The following is a 24,049-nucleotide window of genomic DNA, read 5'->3' as shown; positions in this document are numbered from 1 at the left end:
TATTCACCATTCCCATTACATGTTTTTACAAATGTTAGCCGCTAGGTGTCAGCACTGATTTGAGACTGATCGTGCTCGTGCTCCCGTGCCTTCTTTTTCTTGCTGTTGTTGTTCAGACGCGTGTGCTGCTTTCAGGCACTTCTTGTAATATGCATACTTCAAGAAAATCAATTATAAACAAGCGTTTTCATGGGCTTAAAATCATAGATTTTAGAATAAACGTACTCTAAGTGATCTCTTAATGAAAATAAAGAACAATTGCATAGCACTAAACTCAGTATAAAATGTGCTTTTTCACCATTTACTATTAAAGTCGCAAGATTTCAGATGAACCCTGAAGGCAGTGTTACGCATGCTATCAACACATTGCATGATGCTGACTGCTAGCATTTTCACAACATATGAAAATGATATGACAGCGTGCTGGTTGCAGTAAAGCCTGGCCTGCTGGAATGAGGACAAAATAACAATTACAGTAGTTTCGCTGTAGCTTGGTTTGGAGAAGTTGCCAAAATGGTGAAGGAACAGTTCAGAGAGACAGATGTGGCCAAAAAAATGTAAGTCAAACAGACTGAGAAACACTGCTAGCTAACTAGCTCACCTGTTAGCCAGTGTCAGACAGTTTGCTATGAAGCTTATATTAACAGTGTTAACTTAAAGTTGGGTTAATATTAAAAAGGATACGTATGATTAAGTTTATCGCCGTTAGCTAGTTGTTCTGATAAACAAGTTAACGCCAGCTCACTAATGCATTGTGGAAAAGACAACGTGACATTCTGTCAAACTCAGTTAAAATGTGACGATTGAGCACATGTTGTAATTATGAACGTATTTAAGTGTTAAATCAATGGTAAACATGCATTAACCACAATTTGCATTCAATAAATATGTTGTTAGAATCTGTTCCTGTTCACTTCTCATGCAACAATGTGTCAACAGCAAAACTTGTTTTGGTTGTTTGTCAAGGTTTAAGTGCAGCTGATGATGCACTGTGAGATATTCCTTGCTTAATCGTTACTTTTTGTGCTTATTTGCAGAAGCCACATCTGCTTTGGCATGAAATCTGCTGAACAGATGCGGAAGCAGGCCCACATCCAGGTGGTCAGTAAGAATCTGTACAGCCAAGACACCAAACACACTCCACTGGCCTATGGAGTGTTGGACCACCGTATGGTATGACTTGCTTAGCATCTCCCTTATTTGCAGGGAAAGAAGATACTCATTGTCAATACACCAACATGCAAAACATGTCACTGTTGTCACTCATTTCAAATATTTATCACGCCTACCTTTAGGCCAACATCACACCATAGGCTCATCCCTCTGCTCATGTGTTTTTGCAGGGCACCAGTGAGAAAGACAGACCGTGTTTGACATGTGGGAAGAATCTGGCAGACTGCTTGGGACATTATGGTTACCTGGATCTGGAGCTGCCATGTTTTCATGTCGGCTATTTTAAAGCCATCATAGGAATCTTACAGGTGAGTTCACAGTCTAATCAAATACAGCACTTTAAGAGCGCAGACCTCAGCCAAGGAAAATTGCCCTTTCTCGAAAAGTCAACCAAAAGTAAATATGTTATGTTTGCGCCATGTGATCCAGATCTACTCAAATCTAATGGGTTCTTCCTAAGTTTCATGACTAATGGGCCGTTCATTTTTCTTTAAGCCTTCTGACAACAAACAAACAAACAGGAGAGTTTTTAGATTTATATAGTATTTATTTTGTTTACATCTTGGGCACTTACACATTTGTGCAAGGCTGTATTATTTGGTCAGCTTAAACAATAGTAAGACCAAAATTCAGAGCCTATGTTCCACACTGCAAGAAGAAGCATTGATACAACCAAAGTTAAAGATACCTCCATCGGGAATAAAGCAAACATTACATTACATTACATTGCATTTAGCTGACGCTTTATCCAAAGCGACTTACAATAAGTACATTAGACCAGGAAGACACAACCTTGAAGAAAACAGAATCATAAATACATCAGGTTTCATAGAGCCAAGTATTTTAAGTGCTACTCAACTGGCTATAGATAAGCCAGTCCTTTATTAGTATATAAGTGCTCTGTTAGCAGTTCGTTGTTAGTAATTCTATCGCTCGAAGTAGAGTCGAAAGAGATGAGTTTTCAGTCTGCGCCGGAAGGTGTGTAAGCTTTCTGCCGTCCTGATGTCAATGGGGAGCTCATTCCACCATCTTGGAGCCAGGATAGCAAACCCACGTGTTTTTGCTGATGGGAACTTGGGTCCCCCTCGCAGCGAGGGTGCAGCGAGTCGTTTGGCTGATGCAGAGCGTAGAGCACGCGCTGGGGTGTACAGTTTAACCATGTCCTGGATGTAGGAAGGGCCAGATCCATTCGCAGCATGGTACGCAAGTACCAGTGTCTTGAAGTGAATTCTAGCAGTTACCGGAAGCCAGTGGAGGGAGTGGAGGAGCGGCGTGGTGTGGGAAAATGTAGGAAGGTTGAAGACCAGACGAGCCGCTGCATTCTGGATGAGCTGCAGAGGTCGGATGGCACATGCAGGTAGACCAGCCAGGAGGGAGTTGCAGTAGTCTAGGCGTGAGATGACGAGAGCCTGGACCAGAACCTGCGTCGCTTTCTGGGTCAGCTGGAGACGTATCTTCCTGATGTTGTAAAGCGTGTATCTGCAGCAACGGGTTGTAGCAGCGATGTTTGCAGTGAAGGACAGTTTGTTATCTAGGGTCACACCCAGATTCCTTGCAGTCTGAGTCGGGGAAACAATAGAGGTGCCGATGTTGATAGTCAGGTCAAGAGTGGGACAATCTTTTCCCGGAAGGAAAAGCAGTTCAGTCTTGTCAAGGTTGAGCTTGAGGTGATGAGCAGACATCCACTGAGAGATGTCAGCTAGACAAGCAGAGATGCGTGCGACCACCTGGGTCTCTGAGCGGGGAAAGGACAGAATTAATTGGGTGTCGTCAGCGTAGCAGTGGTATGAAAAACCATGCGGGCTAATTACTGATCCGAGCGAGTTTGTGGTCTTTGAGGTATGAGGTGAGGAGGGAAAGTGCAGAGCCTGAAACTCCAAGTTTTTGAAGAGTGTGAAGGAGGAACAGAAATATATATATCGCCCTTATTCCACCTAGCTTAGTACTTTTGTTGTTATTTTGTTTTACCTGCTTGTAAGCGCTTTGAGCACCAGGAAAAGCGCTTTATAAATGTAATGTATTATTATTATTATTATATATTTCCTCTAGATGTCACTAGAGTATCACAATTATAACAGTAGGAAATGGATTGTTTTTGGCAAAGTTACTCGGCTAATCTTGTGGCATTGGGTCAGCTGTAAGGTTGGTGGTTTGAGCCCAGCCGCTGCAGATAACATTTCAAAGTGCCATTGGGCAAGAGAATGAACCCCTAATTGCTCGTGATGGCATGGCCAATGGTGTGTGAATATTACTCTCCCCTGAGCAGGTGACATCTTGTACAGCAGCCCCTGCCTCTATATCAGGGGTGGGCAATTATTTTGCCCAGGGGGCCAAATGAGCAACTGAAAATATTTTGGAGGGCCGGGCCAAAATGCCGAACTCAATTATACATAATATACATTTTATTTCTATATAGAAAGCAGTAAATGGCATTGTTTTGACCGCTGGTAAGAGTGTATGTTATTATTTGGCAATTAAAAGGTGAGGTTAGCTTTCAAAAATATCATTTATTCAAATAGAATTTCAAAAATGATAAACATTTTCAGTAACATTAATAACAAAGGGCATTTTGAGTTTCATATACTATTGAAACAAGGATTTTCTTAGCTTTCTAAAGACATCACATCATCTTTGTAGCCAAAATAAACGAGACATATCACTGAACTGTGTAAAGAAAAGTGTCCCAGTTTTGTAGCCTTTTTACATGCTTATATTAAACATTTAATGTTTTCAGAACTGCGCAAAAAAAAAAAAAAAAAAGATCAAGTGTCCCATTTCACTTGTTATATTTCCACATTTTAGTGTTCTTCAGTTCTTTTTTTTCATTCAGTGTGAGAAATCCAGTCTCTGTTGAGCTTTAACAAGTCCATCAAAGTCAGGTTGAATGTCTGAGGTGGAGATGCGAAGCACAGCTGACAGATGTTCATCAGTGAGAGAGGATCTGTACCTGGATTTGGTAAACTTCATGACTGAGAATGTCTGTTCACATGTGTAGGTGGATCCAGCTTTCACATGGCTATGCATTTCATGAGCAACAAGGCCCTTGCCCTGCAGTTGTGTGTTCAGTGCATTCAGCATTGCAGTCACATCAACAGCAAATGTTAAATCTGCCATCCAGTCCTCATCAGACAGCTCTGGGATGGTTTTGCCTTTCATCTCACAAAACTCTTTTATCTCTGATTTCAGAACCCAAAACCTTTTCAGCACTTTGCCCAGGCTGAGCCATCTGACAGCTGTGTGGTACCTGACATCACCATGTTCGCTCTCTTGCTCCTCCAATAGTGAAACTGCCTGTGATTTAATGCTCGCGCTCTGATGAAATGAACTGTTGTAGTAACAACATCAACCACATGGCTAAGTGTTAGCACTGACTTGCACAACGCTTGCTGATGAATAATACAATGTATAAACACCAATTTCTGCTCTGCGTTGAGTTCACTCACTTTATCTTGCATTCTTTTCAAAAGCCCAACATTTTTCCCTGTCAAATTTGGACATCGTTTACCTCGGTGAACAGATCACTCCCCGTTGTGGTTCCTTTCATTGGCCGCATTGCTGCCAGCTCCTCCGTAAGCTTGAAGTCGCGCGTTATCCCCCGGAGAAATATGAGCAGCTGGGCTGTGTCACGGACGTCACAGCTCTCATCCAAAACCAAAGAAAAAACGTCGAAGCTTCCCACTTCACTTTGCAGCTGAAACTCCAGATGTTCTGCGATGTCCTCCGCCCTTCTCGTCACGGTGCGGCGGGACAGCGGGATGTTTTCAAACGCTTCTTTTTTCTCTGGGCATAGCAGTGCTGCAGACTCGACCATGCACTCTTTCACAAACTCCCCCTCCGAGAATGGCTTACTGTTCTGGGAGATTTTGTGGGCTATCACAAAGCTGGTTCTGGTCGCTGCATCTCTGTCTGCATGCAGCTTTGTAAAACAGCCTTGTTGTTTTCCTAGCTTTGCTAGTAAATCAGTTGATGTCCGCGCTCGTTCGGCATCAGTCAAGTTTTTGTATTTCGCGGCATGTTTCGTCTCGTAATGCCGTTTCAAATTGTACTCTTTAAACACGGCGACATGCTCCCCACAAACCAAACACACAGGTTTACCCTTGACTTCAGTAAAGAAAAAATTAGTAGTCCATATTTGTTTGAACGGTCTGCTTTCGGCATCCACTTTCATCTTTTTGGCATGAGCCGACATTTTCGCATTTTTCAGGGGTGACAAGGAAGGTAGACACGCATTTCACGTGCACAGTTGACGTGCACGATTGCGTGCACTGTGAGAATAAATGGGCTTCAAAATAAAAGCAATGCGGTTTTAGTCCACCCATAAGATAATTAGAAAATATGTTTTATTTTCTAATTATCATGTAATCTTTCGCGGGCCGGTCAGAATCATCCCGCGGGCCGTACAATGCCCAGGTCTGCTCTATATGAATATGTGTCAATGGGCGAATGCTAACTTGTTGTAGTGAAATCAGGGATCAAATAAGCGCTAAATAAATTCATTTCATTTACCATTTATCTCTCAAGTAAATATGTGAAATATGAAAACAAGCAAATATGTTTATACCTCTCCAATAATAATAGTTTGTACATTTCTGTAAATGATTCAAGCACCTATGTGAGACAATGTTTTACCACCCTCATTGTGATCATTGTAATTTGTCATGTTTCCAGATGATCTGCAAGACATGCTCGAGCATAATGCTGACAAAAGAGGACAAACTGCTGTTCATGGATATGTTAAAAAGGCCCAACCTGGCCTATCTCCAGAAACGAGGGTTGAAGAAGAAGATCTCTGATAAATGCCGCAAAAAGACGATCTGTATGAGTTGTGCTGCTTTCAATGGTAATAAGAGAAATTGTTTAGTTTTACTTTTTGCCACATACGTTTCATTCTGATTCAATAATTGGAGAAGCTGAGTCGTGTGTCTCTTATACTTTTCAGGACCAGTGAAAAAATGCGGCCTGCTAAAGATCATCCATGAGAAGTACAAAACCAACAAGAAGGTGGTGGATGTCTTTGTGACAGATTTTCTGCAGTCCTTCGACACTGCCATTGAGCACAACAAAGTGGTGGAACCTCTGCTGACCAGAGCACAGGTACAATGTTTCACAGTTGGTCTCATTAGTGTTCCCATGCAGAGGGTGAAAGGTTACAGCAGTGTCAAACCTTGATGTTTTTTACCTTGAATTTAGTGATTCTACTTGTTGGTTATATTCTTAATCTATTATTTGTCGATAATATATTTCATCATGTAAATCAGGAAAAGCAAATGTTTAACACCAAGTATTGATTTATTAATAATAACTTAAATGTATATAGCGCCTTTCAGGGGTTTTTAAAGAAAAGAATGTTCCATTACATTCCAGTAATTTACTAAAAGGAAAACTTGTTTTTATAAACCATTGGTATATTACTCAAACAACTGTTTAGAAATAAGTATTTTAGTGTCATCAAAAGCATTTCAAGCAACACTGAGCCATATATGGAGGTCCTGCACATTCCTGTATTTTGCCTTGATTATTATTTCCTCTTCAGGAAAACCTGAACCCTCTGGTGGTGCTGAACATGTTCAAGAGGATCCCCCAAGAAGACATTCCCCTGCTGCTGATGAACCCTGAGGCAGGGAAACCCGCGGACCTCATTCTCACCCGCCTCCTGGTGCCCCCTCTCTGCATCCGGCCCTCTGTGGTCAGCGACCTGAAGTCCGGCACCAACGAGGACGACCTCACCATGAAGCTCACAGAGATAATCTTCCTCAACGATGTCATCAAAAAGGTTGGTATCTGTTATTGAAGATGATGGGGCTGGATGTCTGCAGGGACTTGTAGGACTTTAGCCTCTAGTTTTGAAGACAGAAGACACTAGATGATTGACCTCATTTCAAAGTATTGAGCTGTGGTGGCTTTTAGCAAAGAGAAAAAACCATCTTGTTTTTTTGCTGAGCATACAGCCTCTGAAATATAAATCCGGCGGCCGAACTCTGGGTCTAATATTGTCTTTAAGTGTAGAAATCAATTTTCTATGACTTCAAACCTGCCTATTAGTTTTTTATTTAGAGTTTTATTGTTTGTAAAATGGACTAACACATTATAACAAAGCTAACCCATTATGAGCTTTACAACAAAAAACGTCCTAAATGCAGTAATAACATTTCATCATTTCATTGTAGACGGTCCTCATTAACAAAGTATTTGATCATTTAGCACCGTATGACAGGGGCGAAGACCCAGATGATCATGGAGGACTGGGACTTCCTCCAGCTGCAGTGTGCGCTGTACATCAACAGCGAGCTCTCGGGCATTCCCCTCAACATGGCACCGAAGAAATGGACCCGAGGCTTTGTGCAGAGACTCAAGGGAAAGCAAGGTAAAGTGAATATAAAAATATGTGAGATCTTATTTTGCCAATTTTTAATGTTTTAAATAAACTCTGTAATGTGGACACAGTGTATTTATTCAACTCTTCACACTAAATGCCATTATCAAGTAAATAAAAAAACTAGGGCTGTCAAACGATTAACATTTTTAATCAGATTAATCACAGTTTAAAAAATGAATTAATCAGGATTAATCACCATTCTAACTATGTCCAAAATATGCCATTTATTTATGTATATTGTTGTGGGAATGGGGGGGGCTAGTGGAGTACTCCGTGACCACAGAGTGTAAACGTTGTGATCAGCTGTTTTAGCGCAGTTCTCCAGTGAAGGGGGGAGTCTCCCTCCGCAGCCGGTTGGCGTAGTTTTGGCACAATTCCGTTGTACCGAACGACGTTAACAGCAGCCCTGTCTGTGCACACGGAGACCGACTCTGTCGGTACGCAAATGCGCTTTGTGACACAAGTGACGGTACGCATTTCAGATTACGCACATAACCTGCGTACTAGTTAGTTATGTGCACCCCTGTACTACAGCAAAAGTATTCTCCGTCCGGACTTCCTGCAACAGCACGACGCCGTTATCTTGATTCTGATTGGCCAGAAGACATTATCAAAGATGTTCTATTGAGAAGTCGATCACTACGTGACAAAAGTTTTCAAAACCGTGGCTACTGAAATCAATCTGACTAACTGCTGTCTGTGCAATTTACTCCGCGCGAGTTGGCAGACTTTATTTTGCTTACTTTAACATCATTGTTCATGGTGGGGCTAAGCCATTTCTTGGTATGGGTGTAGCCTACCCCAGCCATACCCTGGCGCTGCCACTGGTGGCACGTATGGGGCGGGCCATTCTGCACATGCGTTAAATGCGTTAAATATTTTAACGCAATTAATAAAAAAAAAAAACCGCGATAATTTGTACAGCACTAAAAAAAAACACTTGGTAATGCCAAAAGTTGCACCTAAACATTTTGTTTCAGATTTGTCCATTTTTTAAAGAGATTAAAGTAGTCGGGTACAGTGTAAAACATAAAGCAGAGCAGATGTGGGTACCTATCCTAGCTTTCTCACTCTTGCACTCACATTTGAGTGAGATTTTTATGTCGGTATAATGGGTTTAACAATCCAAGAAGCACTTTACAGAAATTGCGTGTGCAACTCGGTGTAGAAAAGGAACTGAACATTTTAAATTGCAGACTGACTGATTCATTTACTGTGAAAAATTCAGGTCGATTCAGAGGAAACCTCTCGGGAAAAAGAGTGGACTTCTCTGGCAGAACCGTCATTTCTCCCGACCCAAACCTGAGGATAGATGAGGTGGCCGTCCCCGTGCACGTGGCTAAAATCCTGACATACCCAGAGAAGGTAAGCCTCCCTACACTAAACAACCACTTGCCAGGACTAAAGTCATCTAAATGTGATTCTTTATTATAGGTGAACAAAGCCAATCTGGAGCTATTGAGGAAACTGGTCCGCAACGGGCCTGAAGTTCATCCCGGAGCCAACTTCATCCAGAATCGTAGCACACAGATGAAAAGGTAAGGCTGGCTAAGTCTTTGGCAAATTAAAAAACATTCCTTACCTGACGTGGTTCACCTTTTAAAACAAATATATATTTTTGTATTTGTATCTTCTGCCAGGTTTTTAAAGTATGGAAACCGTGAGAAGATAGCTCAGGAGCTGAGGTTCGGAGATGTGGTGGAAAGACACATGATCGATGGAGACATCGTCCTCTTCAATCGACAGCCCTCCCTGCACAAACTCAGCATCATGGCCCACATCGTAAGCTTGGTTTTTGAAAAGAACAAATGAAAGAAAAAAAACAACCTTGTTTCAGTACACCGTGCTTTCATCACTTAACATTTATGCTATTATCAGGGTCGTTACCTTTCTCCCCTTCTGTCTAAAATAGCGTTTTCTTTTTCTTGATAACTCATGATGAATCCTCCACAGTTAACTTGCCAAAACAGTTAATTAAGGTCAGTGCAAAGCTAAAAGCTGCTACTTTTATCTGTGAAATGTTTATTTTTCTACAGTGGCTGGCATAAACACTATAAATTAAAATGCCCTTTAATGTTAGCAACAGTATAATTGAAGCATCTTTTACAATTATCTACTGAACAAAAAGTATTATCTACTTCAGATTAATTAGGTTGGCAGGCTTGACAGATATTTTTGGCAGTTAAGAAAAGAAAACTTTAGTAATTATCGGCGGTGCCTGAAACTGCTTCTATATGTAGGGAGGCGCGTGGTGCAGGGGGTTGTGCGATGGGGTTCGGATCAGGGTTCAAACCCCACTGCAGTCAGCATGTCGTTGTGTCCCTGGGCTAGACACTTCACCCCAAATTGCTCCTGTGGGGATTGTCCACAGTATTGAGTATGTAAGTCGCTTTGGATAAAAGCGTCTAATAAGTAACATGTAATGTAATGTGTCTAAGTAAGAAGTATGAATTTATAAACACCTGTTTTAAAAAATGAAAAAAGCTGTACAGTATTTAAAACAAATGGATGGAATGGGCCAAGATATGTTGAAATGTTCACAATATTAAGAATAATTTCACTGCTAAAGAAGACGCCGGGTTACACATGCAGTAAGTCTTCATTATGAATGTCTCTATTTTTACTGTCCCCAACCTCCCAGGCCAGAATCAGACCTCACAGGACGTTTCGGTTCAACGAGTGCGTGTGCACCCCGTACAATGCCGACTTTGACGGTGATGAGATGAACCTTCATCTACCTCAGACTGAAGAAGCCAAAGCCGAGGCCCTCGTCCTGATGGGGGTACATTTCATCACCACGCGGCTCCATTCACAACACACACGTCACCTAACAGAGGGTTCCTGCGGGGTCTTAAAAAGTCATTAAAAAGTCTTAAATTTGATATTCAGAATTTAAGGCCTTAAAAAGTTTTAAATATGATCAAAAAAATAAGAAAGGTCTTAAATATGATTTTAGAAGGTCTTAAAAATGATCGGATTTGAAAGGTAGCCTACTTCTGTGTTGCGATCACGTCTAAATGTGTTTTGGGGAAAATGTCCGGGCTGCAAAGTAACCAGCACGGTAATAGCCTTTCAGTTCCCCCCAACAATTTGTATTGAAATAAATCAACATGGAACCAGTAATCACTAACTTTGTTCCCCCCAGTAACCTAGCAACCAAGCTTCAGCTTCTAATCGACTTGGGCTACAAATAAATATGGGGAAGTGTAAGTTCAACCGTATTTGGTTGGAAAACATCAACTTTAGTGCTTGGTTGAAACCAGTGCAGGGAAATGTGTTTGAAGCCCGCTGCACCGTTTGCAAAAAAAATTAGCGTTCTTTTTTTGCAAATGTAGCGTTAGCTAGTGCAGCAGCTCCCACAACAACATCGGGGGACGTTTGGGTCTACGTCAACCCTAAAAACAGAGGTGTTGTGGACGCTAAATACCATACTGTAGTTAAACACCAATCCTACAACAGCAACGATGAAAGATTGTAGCCAAGGCAGCAGAGCTCAGAAGATAGCTCTTGTCACACACACACACACACACACACACACACCCTCACACATACAGACACACACACACTAACAGAGACACACACACACACACACTTTTTGTCTAACACGCTAACACAGTTCTGTGTACTGTTATGCTGTTATGTTCAGTCATTGTTCTTATGTTCAACATGAATACATTTATTTTGTAAGTATTATGGGACGTATTTCTTCTTTTATAGCAATTTTCCTTCATACTGTCTTGCTGTGAAATAGGGCTTAAATTCTATTCAAAGTGGTCTTAAAAAGTCTCATTTGAGTGTTTACATTCAGCGATTAAACCCATGTTTTTATCTTTCTTCCAGACGAAAGCAAATTTTGTCACTCCAAGAAATGGTGAACCTCTGATTGCTGCTATTCAGGACTTTCTGACAGGTCAGTGCGCTGACGTGGTACACTCTTTCTCTCTGTGCTCTTTATGTGATGTGAGAGTCCTGCTGCTTTGAGATACAGGTGGAGGATCATTTATCACTGCAACAAGGGCAAACTGGCTATGATGGTATAAGAAAATGTTCATTCTTTTTTTCCTTTGAATATTTGAGTAATCCGTAGGCATTCAATAACCATTTGTACCTAATGGGGGTGCACTTAAGCCAGAAAATACGAAAAACCACTGTATTTAATTTCCATTAATGTATTAGCTTATTTCTACCTCCTAGGGGCCTACCTCTTGACGCTGAAGGACACCTTCTTTGAGAGATCAAAGACCTGCCAGCTTGTGGCATCGATCCTCGTGGGGCATGACGAGAAAGTAAAAATCACTCTCCCCCGCCCTGCTATCATGAAGGTACTACACTCTGGTGGGCTTGTTACATAACTCCATGTCTTTGACCCGGCACTAACACTTTGCTGTGTGTCCATCAGCCCATGGCTCTGTGGACGGGCAAGCAGATCTTCAGCCTCATTCTGAAGCCCAATAAGGAATGTCCAGTGAAGGCCAACCTGCGGACCAGGGGCAAGCAGTACTGCGGCAAGGGAGAGGATCTCTGTTACAACGACTCATGTGAGTCAGAATCTGCTCTAAACATTTCAAATTAAAATGTCTTATTTGGCTAAGTGATGAAATGTATTCTACGATAATACTTAAATGGTCAGATCAAGTCTGAAATGCAGCTATATGTATAACATCAACATAGACAAATATCAAGACACAATACATGAAAAACAAACATTTAACATAACAGCACAATCGCTGAGAGAAAGCATGCTCAAAGACCCTTTAGCGTGCATTTGATCTGCATTTGTTCAGCTCTGTATTTACTGTGAGGATTGACGGATGCACAAAGGAGTGCTTCAGTCTGACTTTATTATATGTGATTCCTTTATTATCACAGTTTTCAGTCGGTTAATCCGATTTATTAATATACAAGAGGTTTAGAGACACCTGAGTAAAGCCGGAATTAGTTTTTAACAATAAATAACAGCCATCTTGGTGTTTTTTTGTATAATCACAATACAATGATGTACATCCAAGAGCTTACCTTATAAACAATCAACAACCTTATTAATGAAGTTTCAGAGGAGAAGCGATTGGGGATATAATTGAAAGCAACATAACAATACAAACATATTTGGTATGAAAAATGAATGCAAAATCCCATATCAAACAAACAGAAGAATGTTCAGTGCATTGAGATGCGTTAGAAAGAGATGCGTTAATGTAAAGAAAAGTGTGTTCTCATGTCAAGTAACAACTTGGATAGTTTCTGATCAGTTCTAATGGAATAATCAATTTCGGAATAATATATTGATAATAGTATTGCATTATAGATTTTCTCTAGGAGACAGTAAATGAAAAGGAAACATTTTCTTCTTAACTTTTATCCATGTATTTCTTCATTTGATTATCGTTGCTTTTTAATGACTGTTTTTAAATGCCATATTCTTAATGTCGTTCATTGTTGTAAAGCACTTTGAATGGCCTTGTGTTGAAAGGTGCTATATAAATAAACGTGCCTTTGCTTGCCTTACCTGAGAAAGCCAAGCTACTTTTTCCATGAGCTAAACCATATAATTTACTTAAAATATAATTTTTTAAATATCCCAAAATAACTTCACACGGCACCAGGTGTCTCAGGGCGAGCATCACGCTGCGATTTATTCCCCATGGTCCTGTTTTTCTATTCTGGGACTTAATGACTACAATTCCTGTCACATTCTCTCGTCACATTTTCAGTCGTGGTGATCCACAACAGTGAGCTAATGTGCGGCAGCCTGGACAAGGGTACCTTGGGGTCCGGCTCCAAGAAGAACATCTTCTACATCCTGCTGAGAGACTGGGGACAGCTGGAGGCGGCGAACGCCATGTCCCGCCTGGCCAGACTCACTCCGGCGTATCTCTGTAGGTGGCCTCCAGGGCTATAACAACTCTCTCTGATATTTGAATTGATATATATCAGTATCAACAGAAATAAACCTGTTGGTACATATAAGTTGATTAATACATTTTCAAGACTAAATGATCCTGCAAACTGGGTAATCTATAGAGATATTGATTGTAACTTCAGTTGATGTTGTTGTTGTTGTTTTTTCTTTAGCCAACCGAGGCTTCTCTATTGGTATTGGTGATGTGACACCTGGCCAGGGTCTGCTGAAGGCCAAACAGGACCTGCTGGATGATGGGTACAAGAAGTGTGACGAATACATCCAGGCGCTATCCACGGGCAAACTGCAGCAGCAGCCCGGCTGCACAGCAGAGGAGACTCTGGAGGTAGGTGTATATTCATCACAATTAAAATCTTCAATTCAACACTTTTATTTGCCACCGATAGCCTCTCACCCCATGGCAATTGTTGAATGCTCACACCATGGCTGAGTCATCAGAGATGTGACAGGTTACCGGTGAACATTTCTAAGTGAATTAGATATGAATCGTTGGCCAGGCAGTTTCATAATATCCTTTCAGCAAAGGCTGAGCATGGTCACTGGCTAATAATGGAGATGCCAACAAGACTGTAGAGCTGCCTGCCCCCTTTTAGTCCACCAAGCCCAATTCACACTTCTTCTTTGGATAAGAGACACCTGTGCTCTTTTGGGACACATGTCAACACATTTTGGACATCAGCTCGCTATCTTAACTCTCCGGTATCACTGTGGACGTTTTTGTCCATATGGGTCATTTTTCACTTTTCATTTTGCAATAACTTTGGTTATGTTTGTGCAAATGGCCTGGTTTTTTGTAACAAGGCTATTTTCTCGATCTATTTTGGAATTCCAACTTAAATGTGTCAAATCGGTCTTTAATTCACTGTGTAACAAATCGACTACGCTTATTTTACATTACATTGCATTGAGCTGACGCTTTTATCCAAAGCGACTTACAATAAGTGCGTTCGACCAACAAAATACAAACTTGAAGAAGACAGAATCATACAAGTACATCAGGCTTCATAGAGCAAACACATTTCAAGTGCTACTCAACTGGCTTTAGGTAAGCCAGCCCTTTATTAGTATATAAGTGCTTTGTTAATAGTTATATTGCTCGAAGTGGAGTCGAAAGAGATGAGTTTTCAGTCTGTGCCGGAAGGTGTGTAAGCTATCTGCTGTTCTGATGTCAATGGGGAGCTCATTCCACCATTTTGGAGCCAGGATAGCAAACCCACGTGTTTTTGCTGATGGGAACTTGGGTCCCCTTCGCAGCGAGGGTGCAGCGAGTCGTTTGGCTGATGCAGAGCGGAGTGCACGTTCTGGGGTGTACGGTTTAACCATGTCCTGGATGTAGGAAGGGCCAGATCCATTCACAGCATGGTACGCAAGTACCATTGTCTTGAAGTGGATTCTAGCAGTTACCGGAAGCCAGTGGAGGGGTTGCGGTCTTTGAGGTATGAGGTGAGGAGGGAAAGTGCAGAGCCTGAAACTCCAAGTTCTTGGAGAGTGTGAAGGAGGATCTGATGGTTGCAGCAGACAGGTCCAACAGGATGATGACAGAGGAGAGGGAGGCTGCTTTAGCAGTGTGCAGTTCCTCAATGACAGCAAGGAGGGCAGTTTCTGTGGAGTGACCTGCCTTGAAACCAGACTGGTGCGGATCCAGAAGGTTGTTCTGATGGAGATAACAGGAGAGTTGTTTAAAGACAGCGCGTTCAAGTGTTTTAGACAGGAACGGGAGGAGAGAGACAGGCCTGTAGTTTATAACATCAGACGGGTTGAGAGTGGGTTTCTTCAGGAGAGGGTTTACTCTTGCCTCCTTGAGACTGTTTGGAAAGTGACCAGAAGTTAGAGAAGTGTTGATGAAATGGGAGAGAAACGGTAGAATATCAGGAGCGATAGTCTGAAGGAGGTTTGAAGGGATAGGGTCCAGAGGACAGGTGGTAGGGCGGGCAGAGGTAATGAGGGTAAGAACCTCACTTGGAGAGAGAGAGGGGAAAAGGATGTGCGGGTGAAAGGAGGGTCTGGTGACCCAGTGGTGAGTAAAGGTGAGTCAGAAAAAGAAGAGCGAATATCATCAACCTTTTTTTCAAAGTGGTTAACAAAGTCGCTTGACAGAAGGGAGGAGGGGGAAGGGGCTTTGGGCGGGTCCAGGAGGGAGGAGAAGATGGAAAATAGTGTTTTGGGATTGGAATAGGAAGATTGGATCTTATCTTGAAAGAAAGTGCTTTTTGCCTGAGAGTTCGAAGCAGAGAAAGAGGAGAGGAGAGCCTGATAGGTTAGGAGGTCGTCACGGTGTTTGGATTTCCACCGTTTCCGCTCTGCTGCCGAAGGACGGTTCTATTAGCACGCAGTGCGTCATTTAGCCAGGGAGCAGGAGGGGACTGACGAGCCTGCCGAGATGTGAGAGGACAGAGAGAGTCCAGAGAGGAGTAGAGAGGAGAGTTTCTGCAGCAGAGTTTGGAGGTAGGAGTTGGAACGATGTCAGAGGAAGGGAGGGCTGAGAGCACCGATGAGGCAAAGGTAGAGGGGGAGAGGGAACGAAGGTTACGGCGGACAGGTGCAGGATGAGAAGAGATTAGTTCGTTATGTTTGGAAAGGGGTAGAGAGAATGAAATTAAGAAGTGATCGGATGTGTGGAGCGGGTTTACAGAGAGGTTAGAAGTAGTGCAGTTCCTTGAGAATATGAGATCAAGGACATGGCCAGCTTTATGAGTTGGTGGGGACGGAGACAGTGAGAAAGCTTATTGACCATTCGAGACAAAAATGTCCACTGCAAAAGACTTTGATAAAAACATTATATTAAAAGGTTTTTAATTTTCTTCCGCTCTAATAGAAAATACCAAGAATGTATTTTAACCCTTTAAATGCCATTTTGAATACATGAAACTGCTGGTTTTTTTCATGATGAAAACAGAGAAAATTAGCTATTTTCCATAAAATACATATCTGGGGACTGGCTCTTTTTTTTTTTTTTACAACAGACTTGGATATGTCAAAGATTAGCAACAAAATTGATTTGTTTGCATTATTAGTTTTTGCACAAAATCAGATTAAACAAAAAAACTCACACATTAGTCATTCGGAACAAAAATGTCCACTTCCAAAAACTGCTCTAAAATGACAACAGATTAATATTTTTTTAACTTTTTGGGGCTTTCAATCAACTTCAGTCCTGCTTGTCAACACTTCTGACTTTCCTCTTCTCTCCCCCTGCTATTTTTTAAAAAACATTTACAAAATGTTATGTATTTCACTGTATGAACACTGAACAACAGGTGCTATGACTCTGATAATACAAAATAAATAAACTTGTTCATTAAAACAAGTTATTATCGGTTCGACCTCGTCTACTTGCCAATGGAAAATGCTTTAGTGTCTGAAGGCCGACCCTTGATCAACCCAAACACTGATGCTTTCACTAACAGACATGAAAGGACAGGAAGTATCTGTCTGAAGGGAAACATTTGTGGAGTCTGTTCTAAAGGCTCCAATCATAATTCACAACACAGTTTTGTGTCTGTTTGTTGATCTTAATTTATGATGGCTTGATAAAAGTTTTAGTTTTTCAGCCAACAAAGATGATTAATTGCGTGTCCTTCTCCATAGGCTCTCATTTTGAAAGAGCTGTCCGTCATCAGAGACCGAGCGGGCAGCGCCTGCCTCAGGGAGCTCGACAAGAGCAACAGCCCTCTGGTCATGGCTCTCTGCGGCTCCAAAGGTAAGCTGACTAAAAAGGAAACTCTTGTTTCAAGTACTTTGATTGAGAAGAAGCATACAAGTGTAAGCAATAGTACAGACTTCTTTGGGGTGGAAATCATGCTTCTCTTTTTCAACATAGACAAGACCAACAGAACAGCCAACAAGAAATAATAAAGAAAAAACATGACAGGAATACCATACTTAATGACATACATTGTCCGGCAGTGGCTCAGTCAGTAGGGCCTTGGACTGTGAGCCGTAGGGTCGCCGGTTCAAATCCTCGACCAGACCTAAATATGGAGTGTGGACTGCTACTTGAAGAGGTCCCAGTTCACTTCCTGCCCTGCCGTGGTGCCCTTGAGCAAGACACCGGGCATCCCCCTTCCCCCCTCACTCCCATTGCTCCCCGGGCGCTGTGCAATAGCTGCCCACTGCTCCTAGTACTAGACTCCTGGTGCTAGGATGGGTTAAAAACAGAGAACACATTTCACTGTGTGCTGTGTGCTCTGCATGTGTGACCATTAAAGAGGGTTTCATCCCTCCGATTCTATTCTATACATAGAATAGAATTCTGGGAAAGAACATACAAAATAGTATATATAATACAAATAAATAAACTTAAAGGGTGCCAATGAGCCCAGACTACCCCCCCACCCTTCCCTCCCCGAGCAGTGCCACCCAAGCCATTAAAAAAACGATTGTTTGTGTAATGCATCTCAGCCGACCGTCCCCCTTATGAATGACACCATTGGACCCCACATCCTTTCAAATTCCCCCAGTCTATCTTTTAGGATTCTTTGGATCGAATTCTTTCAGTATCAGTCAATCAATCAATCAATCAATCAATCAATGTTTATTTCTGTAGCCCAATATCACAAATGTTACATTTGTCCCAGTGGACTTCACAGTGTGTACAGAATATCAGTATGACAATACGACACCCTCTGTCCTTTAGGGCTGTACACGAATATGTGTTCGTTGGAGTACTATCCTGGTTTAAATTTCGTTATTTTATTTTTTTTAAATTCAAATTGAATTTATTGAAATCTCCAATATCAACGTAAGAGCTTGTGCCTCTTCGGGGGGGGGCTAACACTTAACCATAAACGTTATTGTTTACTTTCTCCGTCTTTATATGTAGACTTTTCTCCGTTAATCTCCATCACGTTGTTTCCAAAGCAAAACAACTTCCTGTCAACTGTGCTAACTTACCTTCAAAAATAAAAGCATGTCCATAAATAGGAAGCCAAGCCAAATTACACTTAAGACATATACAACTGCAACGAAAGTAACAAACGCAATGCGATATCCTTTTCAATTTCAAAGAACACAAATTGGGTTATATTAACAAATAACTATAAAACAACAATACTGTAGAATAACAAAATGAATGCCGTGAATACACCGAAATATACGTGTTGAAGTGGTTCGCGCGGGCCGAATATTCGCTGCTGATTACTACCGAATATCTGGAGCCCGAAAAATGGTATTCGGGACAGCCCTACTGTCCTTAGACCCTCACATCGTACAAGGCAACACTTCTAGAGAAAACCCCACGGTTTAAAGGGGAAAATGGGAGAAACCTCAGGGAGAGCAACAGAGGAGGGATCCCTCTCCCAGGACGGACAGACGTGCAATAGATGCCGTGTGTAAATCAAAAAGATAATACATTTACAACATAGGTAGACCAAACCTGAAGAAGAAACCTTTCTTCAGTCAATGAAGAAAGGAAACTATTGCGGCAGTAATCTTAAACCAAGTGCCGCGAGGGACTAAACAAGAGAAAAAACACTGTGGACGCGCAAAAACTCAGTCTTTCCAACACAGTATGCGTTTGACCTTTTATTTGCTTTCCAAAAATGCAATATTCCATATGAATGTACGTATCTCCTTGTATGTGCCTGCGTGAGTGCGTGCGGTCAACAAAAATTGTCCTTCTCTAGCTCACTCCCCCATCTATTGCCACCTGCACAGGTAAAAGCAACCGGATATAAACACAAACGTCACCACCCCAATGCAATGACACGCCCACCACCTATAGTGACTCAAAAAACATGTATCTTAACAAACACAGAAATGGCTTCATATGTGGCTCCTACATTCCGGCCCCTAATTATATCAACATAATAATTACACAACTGGAAAATTATGTAGGAGACAATCAAGAAAAAACTTTTAAGGATAAAACGTCCTTTTGTCAAAGTGTCCTTTTCTTCTTTAGGCAAAAAATAGAAAATAAAATAAAAAAGATATAGTTTGTTAGCCTATGAAGGAGTGATCTTTACTATCACTTAAAAATCGGAAAAAACGTCAATGTCAAGGTCTATCAAGTTCACTAATTTCCTCACGGCTCTTCTGCTTCCTGTAGAAGGCAGATCTTTGTGATAGGCCTGTCCAGATAGCTTGTTTTTGTCTTCACTCGCACCTGACGTACAAGTCCTCTTCTGTCTGGAATGGTTTGTACAATCCTTCCTGTAAGCCATGAATTGCGAGGTGCTGAGTCGTCGACTATGAGCACAATATCTCCTGGTATGAAGTTGCGCTTGACATTTGACCACTTCTGTCGTTCCTGGAGTAGAGGCAAGTACTCCTTAATCCATCGTTTCCAAAACAAGTCTGAGATGTACTGAACTTGTTTCCATCTTCGACGAGCATATATGTCCTCTTTATGAAACAGTCCAGGTGGAAAAGATGGCTTGGTTTTTAGCAGCAAAAGATGGTTAGGGGTTAGTGCTTCCAAGTCATTGGGATCTGTGGATGCTCTCGTTATGGGACGGCTGTTGATGATGGATTCGGCTTCACAAAGAACAGTGTGAAGACACTCTTCATCAAGGTTCTGTGCCTTCAGGCTGGAATTCAGAACCTTCCTCACAGATCTGATCAACCTTTCCCATACTCCTCCATGATGGGATCCAGTAGGGGGATTGAAAGTCCACTTTATTCCTTTCTGAAGGAGGGTGTTGTTGATTTTAGCAATATTCAACCTTTCTATTGCCTCTCTCAATTCACGCTCAGCTCCAACGAAGTTGGTTCCATTATCTGAGCGTAATTCCAGTACTTGTCCACGTCTTGCGATGAAGCGCCGAAGAGCATTAACAAAGGAATCTGTATCCAAGGATGAAGCTACTTCAATGTGGATGGCTCTTACTGTTAAGCATGTGAAGAGAACACCGTACTTTTTAACTGTACTCCTTCCTCGCTTAACCTCAAAAGGTCCAAAATAGTCAACTCCAACACGAGTGAATGGAGGTTCATCTGGAGAAACTCTGTCTCGAGGTAAATCTGCCATCTGCTGCATTCCTGGAGCTCCATTTAGTCGCCGACAAACAACACATTTTGACAGGGTTTTCCTTATAGCCACACTAGCACCAGGAATCCAGTATCTTTGTCGCAGGCTAGATAGCATGTGGTTACGACCACCGTGTCCCACATCTTGGTGTACTTGCCGTAGAATGATGTCAGAAATGTGAAGATCTTTTGCCAATATAGCAGGATGTTTAGATTCTTCAGGCATTGCTGCTCTACTGAGACGTCCTCCCACACTCAGAACACCATCTTCAAGTACTGGGTTGAGCTTGTAGATGTGACTAGTCCTTTTCACACCTTCTCCCTTTTGCAAGCCTTTAATTTCATCAGGAAACCTTTTTCTTTGGCAAAAGCAGATCATTTCTTTCTCAGCTTTCCGGAGGTCCTCAATAGAAAGAAAACCGGAGACCACCTGAGCCTTGATAGTCTGCATTTCCTTTTTCATCTCTCGGTCTTGTTGTTCCTTATGCAAGCCAGACTGAGCAAGAGTCAGACTCAATTGCTTCCTCTTCCGACTAAGGCACAGCAGCAGGTTTTTCAACCTAAGGATCCAACCAACTGTCTTCTTCAGGTGGATCCAAGAAGAGAAGTGATTGATCAATCGGGTTACAGCATCCATCTCTTCTTCAACCTGCACAGCGTTCACATTCAGACTTATCTTGACCTCAGGGTCTTCTGGTGCCATTTCAGAGCCATCAGGGTTCCCAGGCCACTGTTCTTCAGGTCCAGTGAGAAACTGAGGTCCAGACACCCATGTGTCATCTTTCAGGAGCGTTTCCACTTTGACTCCCCTGGAAGCCCAGTCGGCAGGATTGCTTGCGGTGGGAACATATCTCCACTGAGATGGATTTGATACGCTGCGTATTTTTGAAACCCTGTTTGCGACGAAGGTTCGAAACCTTAATGTCTCATTACTGATGTACTTCAGTACGGAAGTACTATCAGTCCAAAAGATGAAGTCTTTAAGTTGCATTTGCAGCTCCTTCCTACACATCTTGTCCATACGACTTGCAACCACGGCAGCCGTCAATTCCCTTCGAGGGATGGTTATTGGTTTCAATGGGGCCACTCTAGCTTTTCCCATAATGAAAACACAGTGCACTTGTGCTTTGATGTTATGTAATAACAGATAAGTCACTGTTCCATAGCCGTCTTCGCTTGCATCTGCGAAGTGGTGTAGCTGAGCAGAGGTCACTTCCCCAAAATCCACCGGTTTTAGGCATCTGTCAACTTTAAACTCTTCGAGATTGCAGAGCTCCTTCAGCCAATTGTTCCACTCTTGTGCAGCTGAGGCTGGTATAATATCATCCCAACCAAGTTCTCTTCTGCACAAGTCTTGAAGAATCATCTTGGCTGATAGGACCACAGGTGCCAATATTCCTAATGGGTCAAATATTGAGCTGACCATGGAAAGGATCCCTCTTCTGGTTATGGGTTTGTCCTTGATCATGATCTTGAACTTAAAGACATCTGACTCAACACACCACTGTACGCCCAATGCTCTTTCCACAGGGAGTGTGTCATTATCCAAGTCCAGATCCTTAACTTCTTTCGCTCTCTCCATTGAAGGTATAGCAGCAAGCACGGTACGTCTGTTGCTAATCCACTTTGTGAGATGAAAGCCCCCTTGAGCACAAAGTGCACAAAGGTCATGATAGAGTGCCACTGCCTCCTCCTCTGAAACCACTGATGTTAGACAATCATCAACATAGAAATTGTGCAGGACAGTGTTGATTACTTTGGGACTGAACTGCTCCCGATGGTCCTCTGCACACTTTCTAAGGGCAAAACTAGCACAACTTGGCGACGATGTAGCTCCAAACAGATGTGCAACCATTCTGTGCTCTTCTAAGTTCTGATGATGATCTCCATTTGGCCACCAGAGAAACCTCAACAGATCCGAATCCTCAGCTGGTACTTGAACCTGATGGAACATGGCTTCAATGTCTGCCATGAGTACAACAGGTTCCTTTCTGAATCTTGTCATGACTTCAACCAGTGTGCTGGTAAGATCTGGTCCCTGTAGGAGCTGCGCATTCAGCGATGTTCCCTGGAATGTAGCTGCACAGTCAAATACGACCCTGATCTTTTTCTTCTTTGGGTGGTATACACCGTGGTGTGGTATATACCATACCCTGCCGTCACTGCGTTCCAGATCCACAACTGGCACTTTCTCTGCATAGCCCTTTGAAAGGATGTCATTCATGAAAGCGGTGTAATCAGCATGAAATGAAACATCTTTATCAAACCTTCTCTTGAGGCTCAGTGTACGTTGTTCTGCTACTCTCCTGTTGTTTGGCATACTAACATCCCTTTTCCTTAAAGGTAAGCCAATACAGTAATGGCCATCCATCAACTTAGCAGACTTTGTGACGTACTCCATAAAGTGACAGTCCTCTCTTGACGGTCCCATTTGCTCATCCTGACTGCATTCAGGGAAATCTGCCTTTTAGCTGCTGCTTCCACAGATCTTCAAGGTTTGCAACAGATATCCTATTGACAGTGACATCTGGCTGTCCACAAGTCATTTCACTACTCCTGTCTCCTCTGAGAGGTCCATTGACAGTCCAACCCAGCATAGTTTTGACTGCGTATGGGCCTCCGTCTACACTCCGAATAACTTCCCATGGCTCCAGTGCCTGAGGAACATTAGTTCCAATCAACAGGTCCACATCTGAATCAATCTCAGTAATCATTACATGTTTCAGGTGTGGCCATCTCTGAAGGTCTTTCTGACGAGGAATGTTGCCTCGATGAACTGGCATAGTTTTCTGGGTGTAGGTGTCAGGCAGCTCACAATAATGACTGCTGTCTAATCCAGCCACATGCAGGTCAGAAACAATGTGACTTCCAACTATTTTCTCCTGACCCATTGTCCGAAGGAGAATGTCTGTTCTTCTTCCCCTGAGATTCAGTTTGTTCATCAGCCGCTCCGTGCAGAATGATGCTGAGCTCCCAGGATCCAGGAAGGCATATGTTATGATTGTTTCATGTCCCTTCTTAGACTTTACTTGAATGGGCACTATGGAGAGAGTACAATCTGGCTCACCGGCCCCTGTAAGACCACTGGACTGAACGGAGATCAGAGCACTGCTTACAGCTTTTCCTTTAGCTTGCATTGTGTCATTTTCTTTCTCTTTCTGGTAGATATGAAGTATGCTTGGGTGCTTCAGACTGCATACTTTGCACGAGAGGCGTTTCCTGCAGTCTTTACTCATGTGCCCAATACACAAGCATCCAAAACACACACCATGTTCCCTCAAGAAAGCGATTTTCTCACTATGAGCCTTTCTTTCCAGTTGAAAACACAGATCCAGTGTATGTCCACCTCCACAAAACAGGCAAACACTTGTATCTAGTGAGCCTCTCTCCTTCATTCTTATTCCAGGTTCCACTTTATTGGCTGTCGTAATAGTAGTAGCAAAGCTGCTTCCCCTCATCCTTGAACGAGGTTCAAATGTAGCTTTCTTCACATCTTTGTTGGCTGCTGGTGGAGTATCCTGTATATCTCCAAACAGTGGATCACTCACAATATCCACCTGTCTTTCAATGAAGTTAACAATATCAGTGAATGTAGCTCTCCGGCCCTGCCT

At 42.3% G+C, this 24,049-nt stretch overlaps 1 protein-coding gene across 1 annotated transcript in view; it reads left to right on the top strand.

The window, feature by feature from the left end:
* Nucleotides 1-355: 355 nt before the first annotated feature.
* The window catches only part of polr3a (polymerase (RNA) III (DNA directed) polypeptide A), a 44,100-nt gene continuing 20,406 nt past the window's right edge, over nt 356-24,049 (top strand). The window contains 17 exon segments of the mRNA XM_034107177.2: nt 356-557; nt 1,038-1,173; nt 1,344-1,481; nt 5,842-6,013; nt 6,113-6,267; nt 6,707-6,946; nt 7,375-7,537; nt 8,778-8,914; nt 8,984-9,087; nt 9,190-9,331; nt 10,191-10,331; nt 11,390-11,459; nt 11,744-11,871; nt 11,949-12,087; nt 13,261-13,425; nt 13,622-13,794; nt 17,058-17,169. Coding sequence (XP_033963068.1) covers nt 514-557; nt 1,038-1,173; nt 1,344-1,481; nt 5,842-6,013; nt 6,113-6,267; nt 6,707-6,946; nt 7,375-7,537; nt 8,778-8,914; nt 8,984-9,087; nt 9,190-9,331; nt 10,191-10,331; nt 11,390-11,459; nt 11,744-11,871; nt 11,949-12,087; nt 13,261-13,425; nt 13,622-13,794; nt 17,058-17,169 — 2,359 coding nt within the window. The 5' untranslated portion in view covers nt 356-513.

The sequence above is a fragment of the Pseudochaenichthys georgianus genome, chromosome 19 (genome assembly GCF_902827115.2).
Source record: "Pseudochaenichthys georgianus chromosome 19, fPseGeo1.2, whole genome shotgun sequence".
Taxonomy (NCBI): domain Eukaryota; kingdom Metazoa; phylum Chordata; class Actinopteri; order Perciformes; family Channichthyidae; genus Pseudochaenichthys; species Pseudochaenichthys georgianus.
Note: the sequence above shows the minus strand (reverse complement) of the source record. Positions and strands in the feature narration are given on the sequence as shown.